The 20491-nt window shown below is 56.2% G+C and overlaps 9 protein-coding genes across 9 annotated transcripts; 5 read left to right on the top strand and 4 right to left on the bottom strand.

Moving 5' to 3' along the window:
* Positions 1-213: 213 nt before the first annotated feature.
* L226DRAFT_458376 (uncharacterized protein) lies at positions 214-1333 on the bottom strand (the record flags this gene model as incomplete). The annotated part of the gene is made up of 5 exons (XM_067675438.1): positions 214-298; positions 351-576; positions 635-779; positions 852-1109; positions 1160-1333. 5 exons carry the CDS (start codon positions 1331-1333, stop codon positions 214-216), a joined length of 888 nt encoding a protein of 295 aa, XP_067538227.1.
* A 268-nt stretch (positions 1334-1601) lies between these two features.
* On the bottom strand, positions 1602-3897 carry L226DRAFT_568682 (uncharacterized protein; the record flags this gene model as incomplete). The annotated part of the gene is made up of 3 exons (XM_067684199.1): positions 1602-3473; positions 3584-3691; positions 3745-3897. 3 exons carry the CDS (start codon positions 3895-3897, stop codon positions 1602-1604), a joined length of 2133 nt encoding a protein of 710 aa, XP_067538226.1.
* Positions 3898-4145: 248 nt separating this feature from the next.
* Positions 4146-5941, top strand: L226DRAFT_328383 (uncharacterized protein). The gene is made up of 3 exons (XM_067673968.1): positions 4146-4264; positions 4321-4760; positions 5312-5941. The coding sequence occupies exons 1-3, from the start codon at positions 4249-4251 to the stop codon at positions 5771-5773; spliced, it is 918 nt and encodes a 305-aa protein (XP_067538225.1). The 5' UTR covers positions 4146-4248; the 3' UTR covers positions 5774-5941.
* A 132-nt stretch (positions 5942-6073) lies between these two features.
* On the top strand, positions 6074-7220 carry L226DRAFT_532436 (uncharacterized protein). The gene is made up of 2 exons (XM_067680262.1): positions 6074-6908; positions 6996-7220. The coding sequence occupies exons 1-2, from the start codon at positions 6109-6111 to the stop codon at positions 7033-7035; spliced, it is 840 nt and encodes a 279-aa protein (XP_067538224.1). The 5' UTR covers positions 6074-6108; the 3' UTR covers positions 7036-7220.
* On the bottom strand, positions 7131-9834 carry L226DRAFT_482350 (actin-like protein Arp6). The gene is made up of 10 exons (XM_067676967.1): positions 9598-9834; positions 9433-9547; positions 9307-9375; positions 8879-9002; positions 8670-8814; positions 8455-8610; positions 8176-8351; positions 7974-8109; positions 7808-7870; positions 7131-7733 (listed from the first exon to the last, which is right to left on the bottom strand). Exons 1-10 carry the CDS (start codon positions 9684-9686, stop codon positions 7445-7447), a joined length of 1362 nt encoding a protein of 453 aa, XP_067538223.1. The 5' UTR covers positions 9687-9834; the 3' UTR covers positions 7131-7444.
* Positions 9835-10170: 336 nt separating this feature from the next.
* On the top strand, positions 10171-11858 carry L226DRAFT_532432 (DUF833-domain-containing protein). The gene is made up of 4 exons (XM_067680261.1): positions 10171-10500; positions 10572-10748; positions 10806-11246; positions 11334-11858. Exons 1-4 carry the CDS (start codon positions 10271-10273, stop codon positions 11632-11634), a joined length of 1149 nt encoding a protein of 382 aa, XP_067538222.1. The 5' UTR covers positions 10171-10270; the 3' UTR covers positions 11635-11858.
* On the bottom strand, positions 11778-13525 carry L226DRAFT_532431 (uncharacterized protein). The gene is made up of 7 exons (XM_067680260.1): positions 13390-13525; positions 13267-13321; positions 13165-13209; positions 13061-13101; positions 12917-12996; positions 12248-12848; positions 11778-12185 (listed from the first exon to the last, which is right to left on the bottom strand). Exons 1-7 carry the CDS (start codon positions 13497-13499, stop codon positions 11939-11941), a joined length of 1179 nt encoding a protein of 392 aa, XP_067538221.1. The 5' UTR covers positions 13500-13525; the 3' UTR covers positions 11778-11938.
* Positions 13526-16119: 2594 nt separating this feature from the next.
* On the top strand, positions 16120-17283 carry L226DRAFT_328319 (uncharacterized protein). The gene is made up of 3 exons (XM_067673967.1): positions 16120-16330; positions 16392-17111; positions 17166-17283. Exon 2 carries the CDS (start codon positions 16405-16407, stop codon positions 17083-17085), a length of 681 nt encoding a protein of 226 aa, XP_067538220.1. The 5' UTR covers positions 16120-16330; positions 16392-16404; the 3' UTR covers positions 17086-17111; positions 17166-17283.
* Positions 17284-17795: 512 nt separating this feature from the next.
* Positions 17796-20322, top strand: L226DRAFT_551526 (phosphatidylserine synthase 2). Its single transcript, XM_067682826.1, has 15 exons — positions 17796-18089; positions 18148-18155; positions 18219-18283; positions 18340-18450; positions 18512-18594; positions 18648-18826; positions 18885-18968; positions 19022-19087; positions 19145-19159; positions 19210-19255; positions 19311-19342; positions 19390-19581; positions 19633-19745; positions 19835-20006; positions 20061-20322. The coding sequence occupies exons 1-15, from the start codon at positions 17945-17947 to the stop codon at positions 20127-20129; spliced, it is 1380 nt and encodes a 459-aa protein (XP_067538219.1). The 5' UTR covers positions 17796-17944; the 3' UTR covers positions 20130-20322.
* Positions 20323-20491: the final 169 nt, after the last annotated feature.

Here is a 20491-nt window from a genome sequence, read left to right as displayed (position 1 = left end):
CAGAGCTTCCGCGGTCGTCATCGTTAACATGAGGCTAGGAAGCCGTCCCTTGTCTGTCGACCACCCCCACACGCACGCGGTTCTCTACCCAAGGTTTAAACATGACGTACCCAACTTACCTTTCTGTCGGCTGAGGCGAAAGTTCAATAAACTCAAGCGCTGCGCTCGTCTCACAGATGTGAAGAGATCCAGGGACGATATGTGAAAGGAGGGTTACGACGATGACAGGAGATACGTCCACAATCCAAAGAGGACGTTCAGGAGGAACCCCACCACGATGCCCATTTGCATCCTCCTCCTGTCAGACATATGAGTGGGCTGCTGTTACTTAAAACAGTCTGATCACTCACGAGAAGATGGATGGTGTCATCGCCTCATGTTCGCTGCCATCGTCCCAAAACAGGGCGGGCTTCGTGGCCCGGAAGAAAAATATCGGCATGAGCGGGAAGAAAAACCCGAGGAGGATGCCGTTGTGCAGTGATGACACCGCGGGTGGCGAGTTCGCGAGCGAGGCACTGCTCCCGCCATCGAGGGAGTCTATCCACTGCTCCTCTAGAGCGCGCGCGTGTTCATCGACTTCACGAAGGAGTCTCAGCAAGAACCCTGGACGCACATCAGGAAGGATGGCACGTACAGTCTTCCTGGTCATCGAATTCCTCATCAAGGTAGTCCCCCGCGGAGTGTGCATGAAACTGCAGCCGTATGTTGGCGATGTCCTGCTCTGAGAACCCAGCAGCTGCCAGTCGATCGAAGCCCCGCAGTGGCTTTAGTTGCGCGGTCTACCGTAGCAGAAGCGGCCGTGAGCTCCTGTACTAGAGGTGTCGGAGACTATCACTGAAAGAGACACGTACCTGTATCCTACCCTCCTCTTCCTCCCCGTCCTTCAATTGTGGCCCAACGGAGCAGTGCAACCAGGTGGGAGCAACGATGGAACTAGTCTCCCCGTCCTCGTCGCCTTCTTCACCACCACTTGAACTTAGTGTAGGCCTCTTCCGTTTCTGCTCTACAGAATCAATCCTAGGGTATAGTTGTGTGTTGTCCGCAAGCAGTTGCCCAGAGTAAATCAGCCGCAGACGTCTGTCCTCTAGCTGGGGCCGCGCAAGGCGAATCTGCAAGAGATGTTCGTGTAGTCCCACTTCACTTGAGACTGTAGACATACCTTCGCCTTCACCTCCTTCACTGAATCCTTCTCGGCGACCTGGAGTGTCAAGTCTGGAATACCTTCCGTGAACCGGATTGTGAGAGCCTTTGAAGGTGGCGTCGTCACCGCGTCCGCGTCGGGTGCCACCGCACGCTGCTTTCCCTTAGCCTTCTCACTGAGAGCGGTGGACATTGTGCTGAATGAGGATGAGGAACAGCCAGCGTTCAGGAGTGAAAGAGGTGGTAGTAGTATTAGAGGTGGTTCTACAGTCACCAGTGGACAGTAACCGGTAACCGTGAACTAGCGCGGGCTGCTTGCATGATATGTTCTCGTCGCGTGGTAGAAGCGCGAAGCACGTGACAGACACGACGTCTCCTCCCCGCACATAGACAGATGATCACGGATGTGTACAGTTTCGAGCAAGCACTAGTGAGCTACAACATCGATACAGCTGGATTCATCACCCCCTTCCGTTGTTGTTCCATGGAGTCGGACTCTCCTCTACTCGCCCCGCAACCGCCATCTGCGCCCCGATCCCAATGGTATCCTGTAACAGATCTTCGCCGAGCATCCTCAAACCGCTCCCTTGTGCCTGCTGCCGCAGCCTCTGCGCCGGTGGCACCCCAAAGACAGTCTCCTCCTCGCCCTCAGCATACGCCGGGTCGTCGAAGGAGTCATCGTCGTCGAACGCATCCCCGTCGTCGGCAGTGATGATGAACGGCACACCGCCCTCGCCCGTTCCGTCGTCGTCCCCAAGAGACGAGTCGAACGAGTCGTCAAAGGAATCGTTCTGCGACTCGAACACGAAGGGCGGAGCGTCTGCGTCATTCGGATCGTCGTAGTCGAGGGAGTCCATCGAATCATCCGCGTCCGCGTCGGCACGTCCGACGACTTCGTCGTTGTAGAAGTCGTATTGAGGCACCTGCGATACCTGCACTGGCTCAGATTTTGGCAGTGGAGGAGGCGGAGGTTGGAATACACGAGCCGAAGATCCCGCGCTGCGGAGGGAACCCATGGACGAGGTGGAAGAGAGGCTGGAGAACACGGGTGGTCGCGACGGCTCTGGTGCAGGGGAGGGATCGGGAGCTGGCGCGAATTGCTTGCTAGTGTTGTAGCTCGAGACGTTCAATCCCACGCGTCGCATGAGACTGTCCAGGCTGGCATCCACACCACTCCTGCTGGTGTCGGAGGGAACACCAGGCACGTACGACGGCCGCGAGTACCGTGTCATAGATGGTGGAGTTGGCATCGAGCTCATGCTGCTCTCGGCACCATAGCCTGTACCAAGAGCCTTCCCCTTGCCCCCGCCTGTGCCGCGATGCGCAGCCCCGACGGGGCCGAAAACTCCTCGCTTCTCGACATCCACCAGGCTCTGCATGATGCGTTCCGCTGCCTCCTTCTTCGGTGTCCGACCGAGCGTTGGCAATCGCGCGTAGTCGGTCATCACGGGCGGCGACATGCCAAAGTTTTCATCGAAGGAGTCGTCTCCGGGTGGCGGAGTCTTTGTCCTCGTTCGCGCGATGCTAATGGCAGTGGAGGGTTTGAAGGTAGCAAGCTTGATGGTGGAGCGGGGGACGGGCCTCTGCGGACTAGCGATAGATGGATCCTTAAGGTCAACGACTCCCCTCCAGTCTGAGGGGTTGGAGTCTGGGGGAAGGTAGGGGTTCAAAGACTTCAAGACAGGCGTCTTAGGTTTGAATTTGAGAGGAGAAGTCGTACGGCTGGTGCTCGCCGTCGCCGTGGATGTGTTTGCGTTCCGACGGAGAACGTTCTGCAAGAGCGGTGTGTGCCCTTCACGAGCCTTCCCCTTGTCAGTGGGTCGTAAGGTGGAGGGCTCGTTCGCCAATACATTTGGACGAATGTTACGTTGTGTGATATCCTCCGACGCTTCGTCAGCATCTTGGACGAGCGATGTGGACGGCACGAGAGAGTGGTCCACGGCGAGACTCTGAATCTCCCGATTGAGCTGCAGTAGAGGCGACTCAAGAGACGAGCTCCAAGAGGGCATGTGTTCGGACGCCTGACTGGAGAAACTGTCGTTGGGATTTGATGATCGCTTGCGCGATATCGCAGGGGTAGAAGATACGGCTCCCTGCGCCGGCGCGAATGATACCTCGGAAGAACTCTGGTCGGGATTGAAGGTGTGGTGGGCCTGAGGAGTTCTCACCCCCTCCGACTCGGAGTCCGAGTGGCGGGAAGAAGACTCGGCAGGGGTGGCTTCCGACTCAGTGTGCGTTATTTCCGTTCCGTCTTCCTGTTCATGGCTGGCGTCATAGTCGTCGTAGGTGGGGATACGGATCTGAGCTGCTTGTTCGTAGAATGTTGTCCAGAACTGTACGGTTCAAGGTCAGTGACAAAACATAGGATGATGTTTGCGTAGATGTGACGCAGCACTCTTGATGTGGTGTGGGCACAGAGATAAAGTACAGAATGAATACGCACCCTAGCTGCCTCTCGCACCGGCTGCGTCCCGACTGCGTATCTCTTCACTGCAGGAAGGATCCTGTTGGCCATTACATGTTGGATTTTGGAGAAGTTCGCGTCTATGTTCTTCAGACAATGGTCAGCAGCCCAGACTACATTGCGCATGAAGGCGAAAGGACCTGCAGCTTGATCGTGATGAGTTGCTCGATCTGCTCAATCTGGTCGTATGGTGGCGCGGTGGTGTCAAGCCCGGGTACGACGATGTCATTCGGGTCGGCTGCTGGTTCCCATCGTGGTAACTTTGGGTCGATTGACTTGAGTTCGGGAGCCATGGCGGGAGTGGTGGCAAAGGTAACGCGACAAGACGCGTCGACGCATCGCGTCTCGCGTAAACAACAACGGCTCAATTACCTGATAAGAAGATGATCAATGCTCGTTTGCTTATGATGGTTTTCGGAGTGTAAAGCTTTCTTACCTCCGCTACAAGGTTAGTAAGTGGAGTCAGTTGCCATGTCATTGTCAGATAAGAGAGTAAGCCGAGTAAAGGCGCCCGATGCTTTGTCAGCTGGCCTCCGAGTCTGTCCATTATCATAGCGTCGACCGCCACTCTCCATTTCCTCATACCTAACTAGTCTCTCTCTCCACTTCATTTTCGTTGTTCGAACCATCTCTGTTTGCACAAGATGCCTCGAGCAGAAGGTATGTACTAACTATATTGATGGAAGATCTGCACGGTCTGACTGGAATCCTCAAAGCCGGCACACCGAAGTACCTCGCCAACAAGATGAAGGCGAAGGGTCTTCAACGGCTGCGGTGGTACTGTCAAATATGTCAGAAGCAATGCCGAGACGAAAACGGCTTCAAGTGTCACACCCAATCCGAGTCCCACCTCCGCCAGATGCTCGTCGTCGGTGAGAGCGCAGGGAAGCACATCGCCGACTTCTCGTCACAATTCCAGTCCGAATTCGTCCAGCTCCTATCGAGGCGCTTTGGGACCAAGCGTGTAAAGGCGAATAACGTCTACCAGGAGTTCATCCAGGACCGGAACCATCTGCATATGAACGCAACACGATGGGTCACGTTGACGGAGTTCGTGAAGCATCTGGGAAGGACAGGTGTTGCGCGGGTGGATGAGACGGAGAAGGGATGGTTCATCGCATGGATTGATAACAGCCCCAAGGCTCTTGCAAAGCAGGTGAGTACAGTGACCATCAAATACGTGTCGGTTTGCCGTTCTCCGTGTTCCCTCGTCTATGGTTCTTGGAGACCTAGGACCCGTCTACGAGGGTTGTTTATGTGCCTCTGAATACTTGCTCCGTTTGCAGAAGTTTCGTTCAATGCAAGCACGATTGTCGGCTGTTTGCCTGCTGTGCCAGCTTGAACGAAGTCCGCTGTAGACGGATCATCAGTTTCAATCGGTCTCATCCGCGTTACGCCACATTCGCGTCCCATGCGTCCTGTCCCTGCAGTCCTCTTGGACTGTCAAAGTCAAGCCGAATCGTGCCCTGTGCCTTGCGCGGAAGTCGATGTCATGGTAGCAGTATCTGTGATGCGCACTCAGTCTCATTGGTTTGGAGATGACGGATGTCAGAGACCGGCTTATCCAGCCATTGCAGTTTCCTACTCGAGTTTCGGTTCAGACATATTAGGTCGAGTGGGTGCCAGATCTGCAACCATACATCCAGGCTACCTCATGCACTTGCTTCTCCGCTCCGATACACTTGATCCTTACTCAACCATTTTCAGGAAGCGTCGATGAAGAAGGAGCGGATGACGATGTCGGACGAGCAACGTGAGCGTATGCTCATTGAGGAGCAGATCGAGCGCGCCGCCGCCGAAGCAGGCCCGTCGGGATCCAAGCCCGAAGATTCCCCTCCGGCAGAGGAGGTCGGGTTGAAACGGGACGAGAGTAGCGAGAAGGTCGTGCTATTGTTCTCCGCTAAACCTGCTGCCTCCGCCGCTGCTTCATCTGGCATCAAGCTTAACGCTTTCAAACCCGCCGCGAACCCTCTGAAGGTTTCCAATCCACTGAAGCGACCGAACGTATTCAAACAAGCTGCGGTTGCTTCTCCCTCGGCCTCTACGTCAACGGAGACCGAGAAGACCAATGGCAAGAAGAGGGAGGCGCCAATGTCCGCGGCAGAACGACTCATTTTTGAGGAGCAGGAACGGAAACGACGGCGCATGGAGAGGGAGGCGGCGGTTTAGAGCGATTTCGTGCTTTGGACAGTTCTATACGATACGTGTATTTCTATTCATTCTTCGCGTCTTATTGTATGGCTAGTGTGGTCTCAGTATGCAGGACGTAACTTGTCAAAGCCGAGATCCGCCATTGGAGCGTCGCATATGATGCAGTGCCATTGTTGGTGTGGCCCAAGACCAATGCGGTGGCGCCCGACGCTTTGACTGTAACGGACAATGGGCATGCGTGTACCCGAGCAGATATAAAGTCCAATGCTGGCCTGCTTCGCTTCTCGATCTGCTCGCTACTCTCTCGTTCCTGTTCATCATCTCTCAGAACCACTCGACTCACTAGCACAACCATGAGGACCCTCCAGCTTCCTCCCCCTCTGGACCTGTCTCACCCTCGTCCGATTAGCCCCGGTGGTTGCCCCTCTGCGGGTGACTTTGAGATGGGTTCTCCAACGAGGTCCTGGTGCGGGTCTCTAATTCTACCCGAGCGCCCCCGGACGTCGGAATCGCGCCGACCCTCATGGTCCGCGTCCAACGCCCCGGACAGCATTCCCAAAGACACCTGGCGGGTGCTGCCAGGGTCCTACGTCGCCTTCTCTCTGGACGTGGCCGGGAGCGCCAACTGCTATCCACCAAATTCAAGAGCGGCAGAAGCCCTCCTCACTTTCAACGGAGGCCGGTACATTGGCCTGGTGGTGGGCTCGTTTGTGACAAGGTCGGAAGACGATACGCGCTACAACGAAGATCTCACAGTCCTGTTCGTGGCACGGACGCCGCCGCCGATTCCCGAGGCTGCAGATTACTTCATCCCCATCGCACCGTGCAGCGACGAAGAGTCCTGGGAACGCAAGTCGATCGACACCAAGCCCCTATTTCCGCTCAAAGACCGCCTGCAGTGGACAACCTTCGGTACGCTACTCAGGATTGAGACATTCGTCGAGTCATCGCTCCGCTTCAATATGGATGACGACGAATTCAACCGAGTCGAGAAATTTGTCGAGGCCGATATCAAGGTGCTCAGCGAGGCCCCGGTGACAAACGCGCTCACGAAGCTCAGGGTGCCAGCTGAGCCAGTTCCGGCGACCGTCTGGCGCGATATCCGGGGCGAGCACAGGGAGGACCCCATGGACTATGTCGTGGAACTCTACGAGTGAGTGATACGGTTCGCTTGGCCGCGCACTGCGCGCCCGGTGTGGCATGAAGTTCCCTTGCTGACTGTCTCCGTTGCTTCTTACAGGCTCATCGACGTGCTGCACGCAGAGTCAGAGAACCAGTAGAACCTTGCTCGACAGACAGAATTCTATCTATGCACCCTTCTCCGGGCTCGGGGTCCGTGACTTGCGCGCGCAGTGCTAGCTCTGTAGGGTTTCGAGAGCAGGACTAACCGGCAATGTATCTCTTCGACCATATGCTACATCCTCGAATGTGTCTTCGTTTACATGTACAATATCCATCACGTTCCATAACGCGACGTTGGACGCCGCGAATACGCTTCTCGTCGGCAGTTGCTATCCTTTCCACATTGGAAGGGAGCGCGGAGTGCTCTATTTGCACGATGCCATGCTGATTGTACAGTCTCCGAGGACGGGCGAAATGAGTGATGACTGGAACGATGCGAAATGAAACAATCGAAGAAGAATATTGTGGTCGTAAAAGCCGTTCCGGTGGCGTATGGGAGCGGAGTGCTCACGACTGTCGCTTCGAAGCTCCTCGTCCCCGTCCTCTCCCACGAGCAGACTTCTTCGTCGCAGGCGGCGGGCTCTCGTCGTCTTCGTCCGCCCTACCTCGCGCTCCTTTGCCCTTCGCCGGCTCGCGCCCACGCGCACTGTCTTTCTCCACGGGCTTCCAATCCCTGAATTTGCGCCTGCACGCGTTACTCCCCATTTCCTGATATTCTTCACGTGTCACCGCAAACTGGGGAAACTCCGGCCGCGCGGCAAATGCGACGGCCGAGCGGTATGCCTCAAGGATCGGCCTGCGCGGACGGGTGTGAGTTGCCATATTCCGAGCTGCGGCGGTCCATGGAGCGAGTGGGCATCAGGGACTTACTCGTCAGATGCATACACGGCAACTTCGCAATCAATCGGTGCAAGAGACCGCAGCTCGGCCATCCTGTCATAACGAGCGTCCGCGGCTGGTCAGAGAAGAACAGAAGCAATCATGGGCGACGGGTGGATGGACTGATGTGGCACCTGTCGCCCTCCACCCCACTCACAGTCTATTGCGGAAACCCGGCATGGCGGTGTTTCCCCCGACCAGCCCTATGTTTGCCCAAAACATGCCTTGCAGATCCTCCGGCAGGAGCGCTATGCTCGCCGCCACCGTTGCGCTCAGCCCTGCTTGTTCGAGACCTGGACAAATCAAATCACCGTGAGCGAAGGTTCAGACAAGGCAATCCGGGTGGATGTGATATTTGCCGATGTCGGTCGGACGGAAGAGTATCTCTGGAATCGTAAACCGCTCATTGTTCATCGTCAGAGTTTGGTAACTTTCGCCGAGCGACTCGCCAGGGGCACGGATTCGCCCTGGTCTGTGGGCGGAATAGTCCGGGAATATGTAGTCCTGAACTATCGGGTTCCTGGTCGGGCGCGCGCTGCAAGGCCGGGAAGCAAGGATTCAGGGATACGAGGAAAACGGGGTGCTGAGTTAGGCTCCCGTCCCGGACACAGACGGTGGACAGCGTTCGTGAGACGCACCGGCAGGTTTCCAAGTCCTTCGCGAAGTCCTCTGACACAAAACAGCAGGCCTCCTTGATTTCGTTCATGATGTATGTTTCTTCCATCATGTTCCACTGTCGATACGAGACAGTCTCCTTGAGATGATTGGTCAACAGCTTTCCACCAACGTCGATGCTGACCATATGTTTGAGTCAGCATGGATAATCACGAGAAGGAGAATGTAAGCCTGATACCGTTTCACAGCTTCCCAGACGACCGCTCCTTCAAGGATGGGGACAACGTGGGTAAAGCTAAATCCTGAGTCGATGACAAGCAGACACTCGGACGGTGACATATTTGGCTTGGCCAGCAAAGGGCCATAGGGTACCAATGACGCAGCTGACCCAGTCCGATTAGGAAGCAGTTAGCGTAAGCCAGACTGAACGAGGAAGAGCAAGCCCACGAGAGCATCGGAAGTATGATCGAAACTCGTACTCCTCGAAGACGAACTGATCGTAGATATCCTGTATATTGGGCAGATTGAAGTATGGTTCTGTGATCAGCAGAGAGGATTCTGCGGTGTTGACCTGAACAAGTACAATCAAGTCAGATGTTTGACATGGCGATCACCCTGGAGTACACACTGCAAGACGGGATAGACAGGATACAGCGAGATCGTCATGGCACGACACTCCAGGGTCGCGGGGATGTCTATCCAACAGACGGCATCAACAGCTTGCCCACTGGGTCGTGAACCTACGCTGTAATTTGGGTTCACTCCCGGGGAGGTCGGTGAAGCTTCCCACGGCTCTCTAACACAGTTTGAACCAAACAATCTTCCACCGAACCTACTGTTTCGTTTTGCAACTGATATCAATGAAGCATACTGACCGCCAACACTTCTTTTGAGAAGAGACCGTCCCAGATGGCCTTTTGGGCATCCCAATCAACGAGGAACCCCTGACAACTGTAACGCGTTGGTCCTAAGGGGTGGATGGTCAAAGTTCGAGCTCCCACCTTCTCGAACGGCAGACGGAATCGCAGAGATGTATAATCCTGACATTTCGCGACCTCGTGGCCGATGTACGTCGCGTTATCACCCTTCGCACGCACGATGGCGTTCGGGATAACCCTGCAGAACCGTCAATCTCTATTCATTTCTCGTACGATAGACCGACAAACCGAGGCTGTTCGTCGTGGATGCCAAGTATCCCAGCCTTGATGGTCGAGGCTCCGTTGTCTAGAATGACAGTGCAGGTGGTAATGGACATGTCCACTTATACGTCCGGCCGACCTCCAGCACCGACGGAGAAAGATAGATGAGAACGAGTACTGCAGAGATGATCGTCCTAGCGGCTAGAAGAATACACTTGAATCCCAGCACCAATCGCGAGGAGGAGGAGGACAAAGCAGTCGCGCTGAGAGTGGCCAAGAACGCCCGTCACACATGCGCGTGATTGCCCCGCCAGCGCTGGGCCGGGCACATGCTGTGACATCCATGAGTATCTTGCTCCTCTCTCCCATCCAACGGGTCGTCTATCAGAGGTCCAGAGCAGCTCGATTACGAGGAAGCGAGCAACAGCATCCTTGTAGCGGCACAGCCAATCCTAGGTCAGTTGAGGCACGCCTCTGGGTCTGGGGAAGTGAGATAATCTAATTCATCGGTGTAGCGGAGTTCTAGAGGTGCATCCTACACCGGTCTAGTTGCATCCCGTCAGCTCGCGCGTTCCAGGACAACAGCGAACTTGTCATAGCCCCGTCAGTGTGCCTCCATCTGGAGCGTTCCTTCTCCCCCAACCAGTGCGCTGACCTCCACGCTCTTGGATATAACGACTCACGTCCGTGTGCATCCGACATGTGTCGGTCATGTACGATCCAGCAGATCCGAAATAGGACGGTCACCCGCCGCACATCCGCGGGAAGTACTGCTCTTCGCGCCCTTTCGTCCAGTAATCATCGAGCTGGTTTAGGGGCTTTCATTTGCACTGCAACCGCACATCCTTCTACGCACTGTTGCCCCTTGACTGCGCCCACTCGATCAATGTGTGTCGGCTTTTGGACTCTGGAGCATCCGGAATATGCTCTGTAAGTTAGCATGATCGATTGATGACTTCTTTTGACTCGGTAATCTGATCAACCTTTACGTGTATACCCAGGATTTTGTGCAGTAATCGGGACGAGTACTTGGATCGGCCGACGACGCATGCTCATTGGCACTCATTTGGGCCAATTTCTGGCCACGATGATCCAAGAGGCAGTGTCCTGTCCGGGCGAGACCTGCTCGCTGGCGGGACATGGGCAGGAGTTAGTCGGACTGGCAGAGTTGCTCTTCTGTACGTCTTCTGTCTGAACCTTGGACCTGGGGTTATCCTACTGAACCCCCTTCTCAGGACGAACATCACGGAACCGCTCCGGAAGTACGATTCGTCCCGCGGAGACCTCACTCGCTCGTTCCTGCTTCCAAAAGCACCGGAGCGGACGTTACAGGCCGAGATCGACGAGTTTCAAGAGGAGAACCGCGATCGCGCCTATGCCGGATTCAACCTACTCGTATTGTCGCCTTCGGTCTCTACTGGCGATCTCGGACCGCGCCCTCTATCCCTAGACGGAGCGTTCCTCACGAACTCTGGCGGAGGCGGCACGATCATCGCTCGCATGCTTTCTGATGAAGAACGCCGCTGTGGGGGTATGTCCAATGGCGTCGACCACCATGGTGCCAATGAATGGCCCAAGGTGCAGCATGGCATGCAGGCCCTGCGCTCGCTTCTCGACACATTGCCACAGCACACTGCGGAAGCCGAGATCGTGGAACGGCTCTTCGAGCTTTTGACGTGAGTCCACCATCGTTTCTCATGCTCTCTCTCCTCTTTCTGCACCCGCGTGGCGTTTTGGTGTGCTGACATGCAACGCACAACCAGCTGGAAGAATGAACATGCGCCAGTTGACCGGTCAGAGCTGCGAAATACCATTCAGGTGGAGCCTATCCCCCTCCCACCCGCATCGTTCCCACCCGTGACCGAACAAGCGACCCCATCCTCGAAGTCTTATTACGGCACTCGCTTGTCTACGGTATTGCTGATCCGTCGGGACGGAAGCGTGACTTTCATTGAGCGCGATATTTGGACTCTTGACGAGAGCGGCGCGGTTGTCAAGCGAGATTTGGGACACGATCGCGTCTTCCGGTTCCAGATCGAGCCTGAAGGTCCGGAGTCCATATAGCGCGTTCTGGGAATTCGGGGGTGCGGCGAAGTGTGGTGTGAGAAAAGCAAGGAAGTATCCAAGATGTATTCGGACTGCATTATACTACCTTTACGCTACTATGCTACACGGAACGCCGTATAATGTACAGATTGGTAACCGGATGCCCCAGTCCTACATATGATAAATACAACGGCCTATCAAGTATCGCCAAGTATCGGGGTGGCTGGTATATGGGAAGGGAGAGAGCGATAGCGAGCGCGAGCAAGAGAGTCCAATAGATGTCCGCAGCGTGTCACCAGAGTTTCCAGAAACCAAGGAAGAACTAATTGATGTGATAGGTCTTATGGAATGCTACGTGCTCGGGCTGAGCGGCAGCAACCGGAAAGTACGAGTCATACCCCGCGGACTGCCCCATGGCGGCGGCGGTGGGCCACTGCTCGTGTATCTGGTTCTGCCCGATGCTGGACTGGCTCGAGGTCGATATAGGGGACATGCTCAGCTCCGTCTCGGTCGGCGTCGACAGCTCCTCGTACGATGACGAGCCGTTCGCGTTGTACGGGCTGTTCCCACTGCTTGCCACGACACGCAGTGAGCCGTCTGCGCACCAGACCACGAGCTGATCGTCACTCACTGCATGATATCGTTGAGCTCCGCCACCCGCCTGAGGATCACGCATGCATGGCGGGCGGCACTGTGCTCAGGCAGCTGACGCAACAGCGCAAGCGTATTCTGGAGCTGATTGGTGAGCCCGATCAATGCATTGCCCGCAGCGGGGTTTGTAACGCATGGGCACGACTGCACGTATTGCTGCTCCTGGTAGTACTGGTCGCCGCCGTTGGAGGCGCCGTGCCGCGCCTCGCTGTACGTCATGACAGACGCGGACGAAGGGGAGGAGTAGCAGGAAGAGTCGTCCGTGGGCGAGTAGACCCCGTTTCCGTGCTGGTGCGCCTGCTGGTTGCGATAGAGACTATACGACTGCGTAGCGCCGCCGTCGACTCCGTTGGTGGTCGGAGAGGGGGTGAACCGGTAGAGCTGGTGCTGCCCGGGGTCGGAGGACTGCTCAGTCTTGATCGCAGGAGGGAGGCGGCCATTGGTACCCTGGATGCTGGGGTCGTCGTGCCGGTCGCGAGCGACCTTTTGGTACTGAAGACGCCGAGAAGAGCGTGAATGCCACTTCTCGTTAGCGTCCCCGTCGCAGAAGTTGGGCTCCGCCCACTTCGGATGGGGTTTGCCTGTGCGCAGAGGATCGCTGAGTTGGCGGCGCTCGCCGGACGCGCAAAGCGGAAATAGGGCTGCTTACCACGAAGCTCGCGGACGAGGCTCTCGAGCTCGGCAATCCTGTTCCGCAGGCGAGTGTTCTCGTCGATGTTCGGATCATCCCTGTGTGGGCGTCCAACTTTTCAGTACGCGAGGAACTAAAAGTGCACGACGGATGGTAACCAACCTCAGCGCGGGGTCGTCGACTTCGTAGACACAGAGGCCCGTCTACACCGGCATTCCAGAGCGGGTCAGGATAAGCCCGAAGTTCAAAAAGGTAAATGCTAATACCAGGCCGAGTTGGATGCAGCGCTGGCACGGCCGCTTCCTATCACACTATGGACAAATGCATCAGCATCGGGTATGCACGACGAACGCGTGCAGTACGCGTACCTTGCGCTTGGAAGTATGGCAATTGAGGCAAGACTGGGTAGTCCGGTTCCGCCGCCTACGGAGCAGGCGAAGTTGAGCATGTGGGGCAGGGGAGTGTGCTGGATATGCAAAGGCGGTACTCACCTCTTACGGTGGTCCACCTCCAAGCCAGCGAGGTCGAAGTCCATGATTTCGCCCTTGAACTGCAAGGGCTGGGGAAGGGTATCTGCAGGGATGATGGTAGTCGAAGACATAGTCATGGCCAAGGTAGTGGCTGATGGGGACTCGGAGGTGTCGGAGGGGGACTGGACATCCTTATATTCGCTTCAGTAGTGCCACGAGCGTCTTCCCAAAACGCCTTCACGGCCAGATCCTGCCAATGGAGATCTAAGCGGAAACCAGGCCACCGTCACAGACTTCGAAGACAAACAGCATAGATTTGGCGCTGGGGGGTCTACAGAATCCACGGCCCTGAGCACGCTTCTGGACTGCCCCAGGACGCACGCCGTTTCACCAGAGGCGTGACATAACGTGTGAGCTCAGGAAATCTCCTTAGCGTGGACATTTGCGGATGCAGATAAGATTCTGTTGAATGGGCAACGTCGGATGCCGTTATGCATGGAATGATGATATCCAAGAACTTAAGATATCAGAGTAGAAATCAGACCTCGCAATTAAGGAATTGGAGACCTTCCAGGGTCGTCGCAGGACGCCACCGCTTTCGCGTTCGATGCTCCAGGGACCCCGCCGGCGCGATTTGGATCGTGGTCATACAACAGGCTTCAGTGAGCAAGACACGGTTCGGGTTCGCTGGCACAGTTGGCGTCTGTTAGCAGAGACGGCTGCGATGGAGGAGACATGTTCCGTGCGCAATTTATCCAGGAACAGGAGACCTGCCCACCAGTCCAATCAACACACGGCCAACCCCGACACCGGTTGGTATCAAAAATCCGGGAGGACATGTATGTACATATAGCCATCATAGGGTCCCCGACCCCATAGCGAAACAGGACGTACCTCGCGATGGATAGTGTTTCGTCATGGCACGCTGCGGATGACCCGATGCATTGAAGAGCCGGCGTTGGACACCTGTCCTCGGGGGCTGTAGAGGACGACGACGATATGATGACGAATCCGTGCATACGGCTGGTGTCGGTGCAGCTACTTGTACGGCGCGTGAAGAGAAGGGGATAATGACCGGAGACGAGTGGGTGGTACGGAACGTCGGGTAAATGGTTGAGCACTTGCTCCCTCCAACGTGTTCGATGCCGACGGCGTACTCGGGGCGAAGGCAACTTCTGATGGGCCAGCGCTGGGCGCCTGGAACCTGTGAGAGTCGAGAACGCCGGAGTGCAAAGGGAGCGTAGATCCTTGAGCCCACTCCGGCCACTCGTGGCAAAACGCGAGACTGACAAATGACTTGGTCAACATGCATCAGAAATGTGGCGTTTGAGTTTGGTGTGCCCAGCGCGTTGTCTTCTACAACTTACGTTAACACGCCGGCCCACGGCGCTCACCGCTACCACACGTCCAGGTGGCACAGGTCTTGGAACTCTCTTCCCTATGTAGCCTCGCGCGCAAATGCCTGCGAGATAGGGAGGCGGGGACGGCGCGGCGCCACAGCAGCTTCCGTCTACGAGTCAGGCAGCGCAGTCCCCTGCTACCACGGCTGCGTGATCCAATCCGGGGCAAGCGCGAGAAGGCGAAGGCGGCAAAGGGATCCGTCCAAGATGCTGGCGCACATCTCTTTAGGCTATCTGGTGGTGGGATAGGGGAGCCTGGGAGGACGTGACATGAGAGTGCCAAGTCTCCGGAAGATCCCTGCATTGCACACATGCCTCACGGGCCGTCTGACCAACAATCCGCGCATGGTCCGAGAGAAAGGGTTGTAACGGAGATATCTGAGCTGTACTGGCGGTCCCGCGAGTGGGCGGAATCTGTCCGATCATCCAGGGGGGTGTTGTCACACACCGCGGACCTGCCTGGGCAAGGGGCCCTGTCTTCTCTCGTCGACGAGAAGAGCATGGATGCAGATGTGCTCTATTGGGACTAGATCTAGGTTCCAGTTCTCGTCAGCCGGCACTACGGAAGGTCGGCCGAAGGCGGACGGACGCATACTTAAGATTTCGCTTTAGGATTTGGAAGGAGAACTCACCGGGATCCGATACCAGATGATGATCTCGCGGTGCACCTGGAGACAGTCAGAGTGGAAATTGAGAGTGTCGAACTACGGAAGCCGGCCAATCCTTGCGACATTCCATGACAGAACAGGCCGTTCGTCGCATGTTGTACCGGTTACACAGGTGAGCAGACTGCGACCGCGCAAGCAGGGAACTAGAATTGTGCTGGGGGGACCCATGGGCTACGAGCAGTCGAATCACAATCGCAGAACGGGATTTCCAAATGGAGGCATTCGTGCATGGCAGAGGCTATCAGTGAGAATGTCGAAGCGCGGAGTTGGTTGTCCGCGGAAGACGATCGATAGAACTCTTGTGACCAGCGAGTATATTTGTACGGTGGGTTCGCAAGGAGACCGATGTGTAATGCAGAGCCTGGCTGGGGTAGGAGGAACCCAGCTGCGCCCGTGCAGACTTGGGTGGGTGGTTTGCAGACAATAAGTTACTTACTCGAGCTTGGCTCGCGATGGCAACACTGCAGGTGGCGGTGTTTGGGTATGTTTACACTGTGGCGCCATTCAGAATACTGGCACCGCACGCCCAGCACGCCACTGATTGTTTCGAAGAAGGGGACTCCGACAGAACTGCGACAGCCTCGGACATGGTCAATGTCCTGTTCTCACATCCTCTGCGACCTCATCTCAGGTGGGTATCTCTCATCTGATACCCACTGGCCAGCCAACCTCATCCTCTCACAGGGATCGCTCCCACAGATCGCCATGCTGCCCCAGCATGCAAGCCGGTCGTCGGCAGACGCGACAACACTACCCGGCTTTCGCCTGCTCTAGCGTTCTCAGCGCAAGTGGCTGCTCAATTGCCATTCCCGTTCCCTGCACGAAGCATACGCAGCGCTTCACTCCGCCAGCTGCGTCCGGAATGAACGTTCGATAAGTGCTCACACCTGTCTGGTACGACCGCGCTTCGTATTTAGACATATTGCTTGATCCTGCTCAAATCTCAGCCCTTCAGTCTCACACACCAGATGCCCCGAAGCCCAATCCCGACTATTCTCCTGACCCCGTGGAACAGCTCGAGTCAGTTTCTTACACCACTTCTTCTTACCTCGGACTCGTCTAGCCTCGCGGTCCGGATGCGGGTGCGTTTGAACTCACGGACGCTGTATGTCACTCCTCGACGCTGTCGGCGTTGGTTGGATCTTGCAAACTCCGTCGATTCTTTCGTGTATTTCACCCGCGCCACCACTTCGCATGTGCGGCATCAGATCGACTTCTTGCACCAATTTCGCGGCTGCTCGCGTCCGTACGATACAAACGGGATCTACGGAACGCCTCCAGTACGTATGCCAGCCGACGACACTCTACACTCGCTCCACAGGTGTGCGGATTGTGGTGCAGACTGGCAGCTGTGCACTGTACCCCTGGCTCGTGATTGGAATGGTACACGCGGTCGGCAACGCTTCCGAGGCCTTGAAGACGACTCCAACGTTCTTGCAAGGGCTAGCAGAAGATGTCCGTCTGTTCCGCTTCTCCTCTCGCCCGGCGGGTTCTGGAAAGGGGGCTCGCAATTGAGAAGCTCGCGTCGAGCTCCACAAGCCGGGAATAAGGGACATAGAATAGCCTCTACAAAGGACCGACCGTCTCCCAGCAACAAGGTGGTCTTCAAGAGCCCGCAGGGCTCTGCCGATGTGTCGGGAACGGTGTAAGCAAGCTGGAGCTCTCGTGCTTCCTGGTAAGTCTTCGGGCAACTATCCAACCGATACGGAGTGTTCTGAACTCACAGAAGGCCCTGTGGCTGGTGCTACACCGCGTCTTTAGTGGCTAGCCTGCACGTCGTCCACCAGGACCCTCGATCCCAACCGCATCATGTCCGGGCGAGCTCGCTAACGTCGACTCTCCCGAAATTCGTCTGACAGCACCCATAATTTGCGGTGCGATCTCTTGCCTTTTGTCCATGCGCCCACGAGGGCCGTTCTCGCATACTCACCGCCCGAGGTTCTCAGACCTCAGGGCCGCTATCGATCCCACCCCTCCGGTTGAGAGGAAGATTATGTCCGTTGGCATAGTGCAGACAATGTATCTCTTGTACTTACGCCATATTGACTAACAACTCGCCGTATGATTGGCCTGCAACACCAAGCCCCCGCTCTGCAGGGTCGGGCCGTCGCTTTCATTGAATGACGGAAGAGCCATATCTGCCATGACGCGCGCGTAACAACGCGTCCTTGTGCTATAACCGTAAATTGAAGCGACTGCGGCGCTCGGCCGCTGTTGTCGGTCAGATATTTGAAAAGTGCATTGTTCTCGCGTCCAGCGAGTCTGACACGCGTGGGGCGAAGAGTTGACAAAGTCGGGCACCGCACGTTGACCCAACGGGAGGTAGCGGTGCCAAATTCCGCGACGCGAGACGGTAGATCGGCGTGTCCGTAAGCGCGCTGGGCGCATGCTGGTGGCGTGCAGCGCGTCATACTCGCTTGCACTGGCAGCTGCCAGGCGCGGCCGTCTGTTCGCGACGGCGTCCAACTCTTGCTTCCTACCACAACCTCGACCATCACGCCCTTCGCGATGTCGCACCCAGAGGACCCTGGAGTCTCGTCATCCTCTCCCTTGACATCACCCGCAGATGAGTACTCGGACACCCCGCTGTCACCGCCGCACGACGCGCAGGAATCGCAGAATCTGCCGGGTTTGGATGGGACGCCCGTACGCTGTGAGTCTACGCTTTCTTCCAGCGCGGTGGTAACCATGTCTTACCGCTGCATGGGCAGGGTTTGATGTGAGTCCCTGTTGGCGTTAGACGAGGCGGCAGGTTCTTACAGATCCCGACTCCACCGCGCAGGCGGACCGCAAGGAACCATATACCCAAATCACACCCTTCCAGGAGCAGCATGATACCAGCGTCGAGTACGTACATGCTCCGAAGCTGTTCCTTGCCCCTTCCTGCGCTCATGACCCTTGAGGTTTTTCTACAAGCCGATAACCCTAACCGCGCTGGGAGTCGGATTTGCAATACTGGCCTATGTCGCGATGACCCAAGACGTGCTCAGGGAGGGCCAAGAGAAGAAGCGAGTGTAAGTGCGAGACACATTGTGTGAACGTTCGCGGTGGGCTCGTCGGCTGACGGCTTGTTAGTGGCGCATATGCAGCGATCGCCTCGTTTCTGCTGTTCTCAATGATACAGTTTCGAGACGGGCCATTCATTCGACCCCACCCAGGTGCGCTCTGGTTCGCGGGTGCAGTGGAATTCTTGTCTGACGGGCGCCGCTAGCCTTTTGGAGAGCGATATTGGGCATTAACCTGCTCTACGAGCTCGCTCTCGTCTTCTTGCTCTTCCAAGACTTGGACTCGGCACGGTCCATGATGAAGTATCTGGACCCCAATCTGGGGAAACCCCTCCCGGAGAAGAGCTACGCTGAGAATTGCGACCTCACCGTTGAGAACCTCTGGGTGAGTCTAGTCCGTGACGTTCGTCGTGAAGTCTCCGTCCGCTGACATGCGGCAGTAGAACGCTATAGATATCTTTTGCCTGGCGCACGCGCTAGGGTGGTTCGGCAAGGCTTTGATCCTGCGTGACTACTGGTTCTGCTGGGTTAGTTTTCCAAGTCCGCTGATTACCTGGTTCAGACCTAACACTGCCTCCAGATTCTCAGCATTGCCTTTGAGTTCGCTGAGTACAGCTTGCAGCATCAGCTCGCCAACTTCGCAGAGGTGCGTCATGCCTCAAGGATAGCATACGGTGACGTCTGACAGTGCATGGTGACGCAGTGTTGGTGGGACCATGTGCGTCTCTTCATATCGGGAAATTCTCGCTGTACTGACAACATACGCAGTGGATACTTGATGTGCTCATCTGTAACTGGCTCGGAACGTATCTCGGTGAGTTGACACCTCCGCGGACAATGTGATTGACCGCTGAAATTGCCGCTGCTAGGTATGAAGACATGCCAGTTTCTCGAGGTCAAAGTAAGACAACTCTAAATTTTCCCTTGTTATGTCTAATTTGTCCCCAGGGTTACACATGGCGTGGTTTCCGCCAAACACGAGGCTTCCGTTCCAAGACAAAGAGGGTCATCAGTCAGTTCTCTCCGCATGATTGGACCACCTTCAAGTGGGAGGGCACGGCATCGTTTGTCCACTACGTGACCGTCGTTCTTCTTCTGGCGGTGTTCTTAGCGGCTGAACTCAACCCATTCTATCTGAAGGTGCGCCGGATGACTACGAGACATTATGTAGTGTTGACCAATCGCTGTCAGACATTGCTATGGATGGAACCCGACCATCCCTTCGTAATCGCGCGTTTAGTGGGGGTCTTTCTCTGTGCGCTTCCCGCGGTACGGGAACTATATCAGTACGTTAACGATCCGAGGTACGCCTGTTTTGTCCGTGCTGTAAACATATGAGGCTGACTGATGACCGCTACCGCTCGGTTGGGCGTATCTCATGCTTCGTGAGCAGAAAGGCCGTGCGAATGGGACAGCACGTCTGGCTGCTGCTCGCCACGATATGTACGGAGCTGCTGGCTATCACGAAATGGAGTCAAGGCCAGTTTCCCGAGCCGCTGCCGAAGCGCGTCAGGTGGGCCTGGACAGTTGGCGCTATCATGTTGGTTCTATATCCCACCGTGCAAGTACGTTGCTTCGACGACTGGTCAACTGACTGTACAATTGACGGGACTCTGCAGTTCGGACTGCCTGCGGCGAGGCGATACTTGCGACACCACCGACGTAATGAGAAAGCAAAGAGTCAATGACGAGAGCCGGGGAGGGTTCTTCTGCAGCGTCAGAGTGCTGCGGGTGAACGCATCATATGCATGCAAGTTCTGGTGCGACAGCGTGAAGAGAGTTCGGGGGCAATAACTTACCACCAGTTATTCTAATCACCAGGCACAGGCTATGTACAAGAGATTCTCATGGTATATACAATTTCGCAGCGATGCTGGGCGGAATCGGAGCTTGTTAATATGAACGAGACAACGGGACTACGGCGACAGTCGCTGCAGAAGCCGGTGGAAGCACACGGACCGCATGGGGGCCTGTCCGTGCGTGCCGCATCGGAGGAATAATCTCGATCTTGTATCTGGAGACAAGGTACGGCGCGCCTGATCGATACGAT

Source organism: Lentinus tigrinus (genome assembly GCF_003813185.1).
Source record: "Lentinus tigrinus ALCF2SS1-7 unplaced genomic scaffold L226scaffold_6, whole genome shotgun sequence".
NCBI lineage: Eukaryota > Fungi > Basidiomycota > Agaricomycetes > Polyporales > Polyporaceae > Lentinus > Lentinus tigrinus.
The sequence above is the reverse complement of the archived record's forward strand: the minus strand, read 5'-3'. Positions and strand labels throughout refer to the sequence as shown.

Excerpts from the sequence above, each read along its gene's own strand:
- L226DRAFT_328319 (XM_067673967.1), top strand. The coding sequence starts at position 16,405 with ATGCCCCGAAGCCCAATCCCGACTATTCTCCTGACCCCGTGGAACAGC.
- L226DRAFT_328383 (XM_067673968.1), top strand. Across the intron at positions 4,761-5,311 it reads CCAAGGCTCTTGCAAAGCAG|GAAGCGTCGATGAAGAAGGA; the intron begins GTGAGTACAGTG and ends AACCATTTTCAG.
- L226DRAFT_532431 (XM_067680260.1), bottom strand. The coding sequence starts at position 13,499 with ATGTCTTCGACTACCATCATCCCTGCAGATACCCTTCCCCAGCCCTTG. Across the intron at positions 13,322-13,389 it reads GAGGTGGACCACCGTAAGAG|GCGGCGGAACCGGACTACCC; the intron begins GTGAGTACCGCC and ends CCTGCTCCGTAG. Across the intron at positions 12,997-13,060 it reads GTCGACGACCCCGCGCTGAG|GGATGATCCGAACATCGACG; the intron begins GTTGGTTACCAT and ends ACGCCCACACAG.
- L226DRAFT_551526 (XM_067682826.1), top strand. The coding sequence starts at position 17,945 with ATGTCGCACCCAGAGGACCCTGGAGTCTCGTCATCCTCTCCCTTGACA. Across the intron at positions 18,451-18,511 it reads GGCCAAGAGAAGAAGCGAGT|TGGCGCATATGCAGCGATCG; the intron begins GTAAGTGCGAGA and ends ACGGCTTGTTAG. Across the intron at positions 19,582-19,632 it reads TCAACCCATTCTATCTGAAG|ACATTGCTATGGATGGAACC; the intron begins GTGCGCCGGATG and ends AATCGCTGTCAG.
- L226DRAFT_482350 (XM_067676967.1), bottom strand. The coding sequence starts at position 9,686 with ATGTCCATTACCACCTGCACTGTCATTCTAGACAACGGAGCCTCGACC. Across the intron at positions 9,003-9,306 it reads TCTCAAAAGAAGTGTTGGCG|GTCAACACCGCAGAATCCTC; the intron begins GTCAGTATGCTT and ends GTACTTGTTCAG. Across the intron at positions 8,815-8,878 it reads ATCATACTTCCGATGCTCTC|CTGCGTCATTGGTACCCTAT; the intron begins GTGGGCTTGCTC and ends GGACTGGGTCAG.
- L226DRAFT_532436 (XM_067680262.1), top strand. The coding sequence starts at position 6,109 with ATGAGGACCCTCCAGCTTCCTCCCCCTCTGGACCTGTCTCACCCTCGT. Across the intron at positions 6,909-6,995 it reads TATGTCGTGGAACTCTACGA|GCTCATCGACGTGCTGCACG; the intron begins GTGAGTGATACG and ends TGCTTCTTACAG.
- L226DRAFT_532432 (XM_067680261.1), top strand. The coding sequence starts at position 10,271 with ATGTGTCGGTCATGTACGATCCAGCAGATCCGAAATAGGACGGTCACC. Across the intron at positions 10,501-10,571 it reads GAGCATCCGGAATATGCTCT|GATTTTGTGCAGTAATCGGG; the intron begins GTAAGTTAGCAT and ends GTGTATACCCAG. Across the intron at positions 11,247-11,333 it reads CGGCTCTTCGAGCTTTTGAC|CTGGAAGAATGAACATGCGC; the intron begins GTGAGTCCACCA and ends ACGCACAACCAG.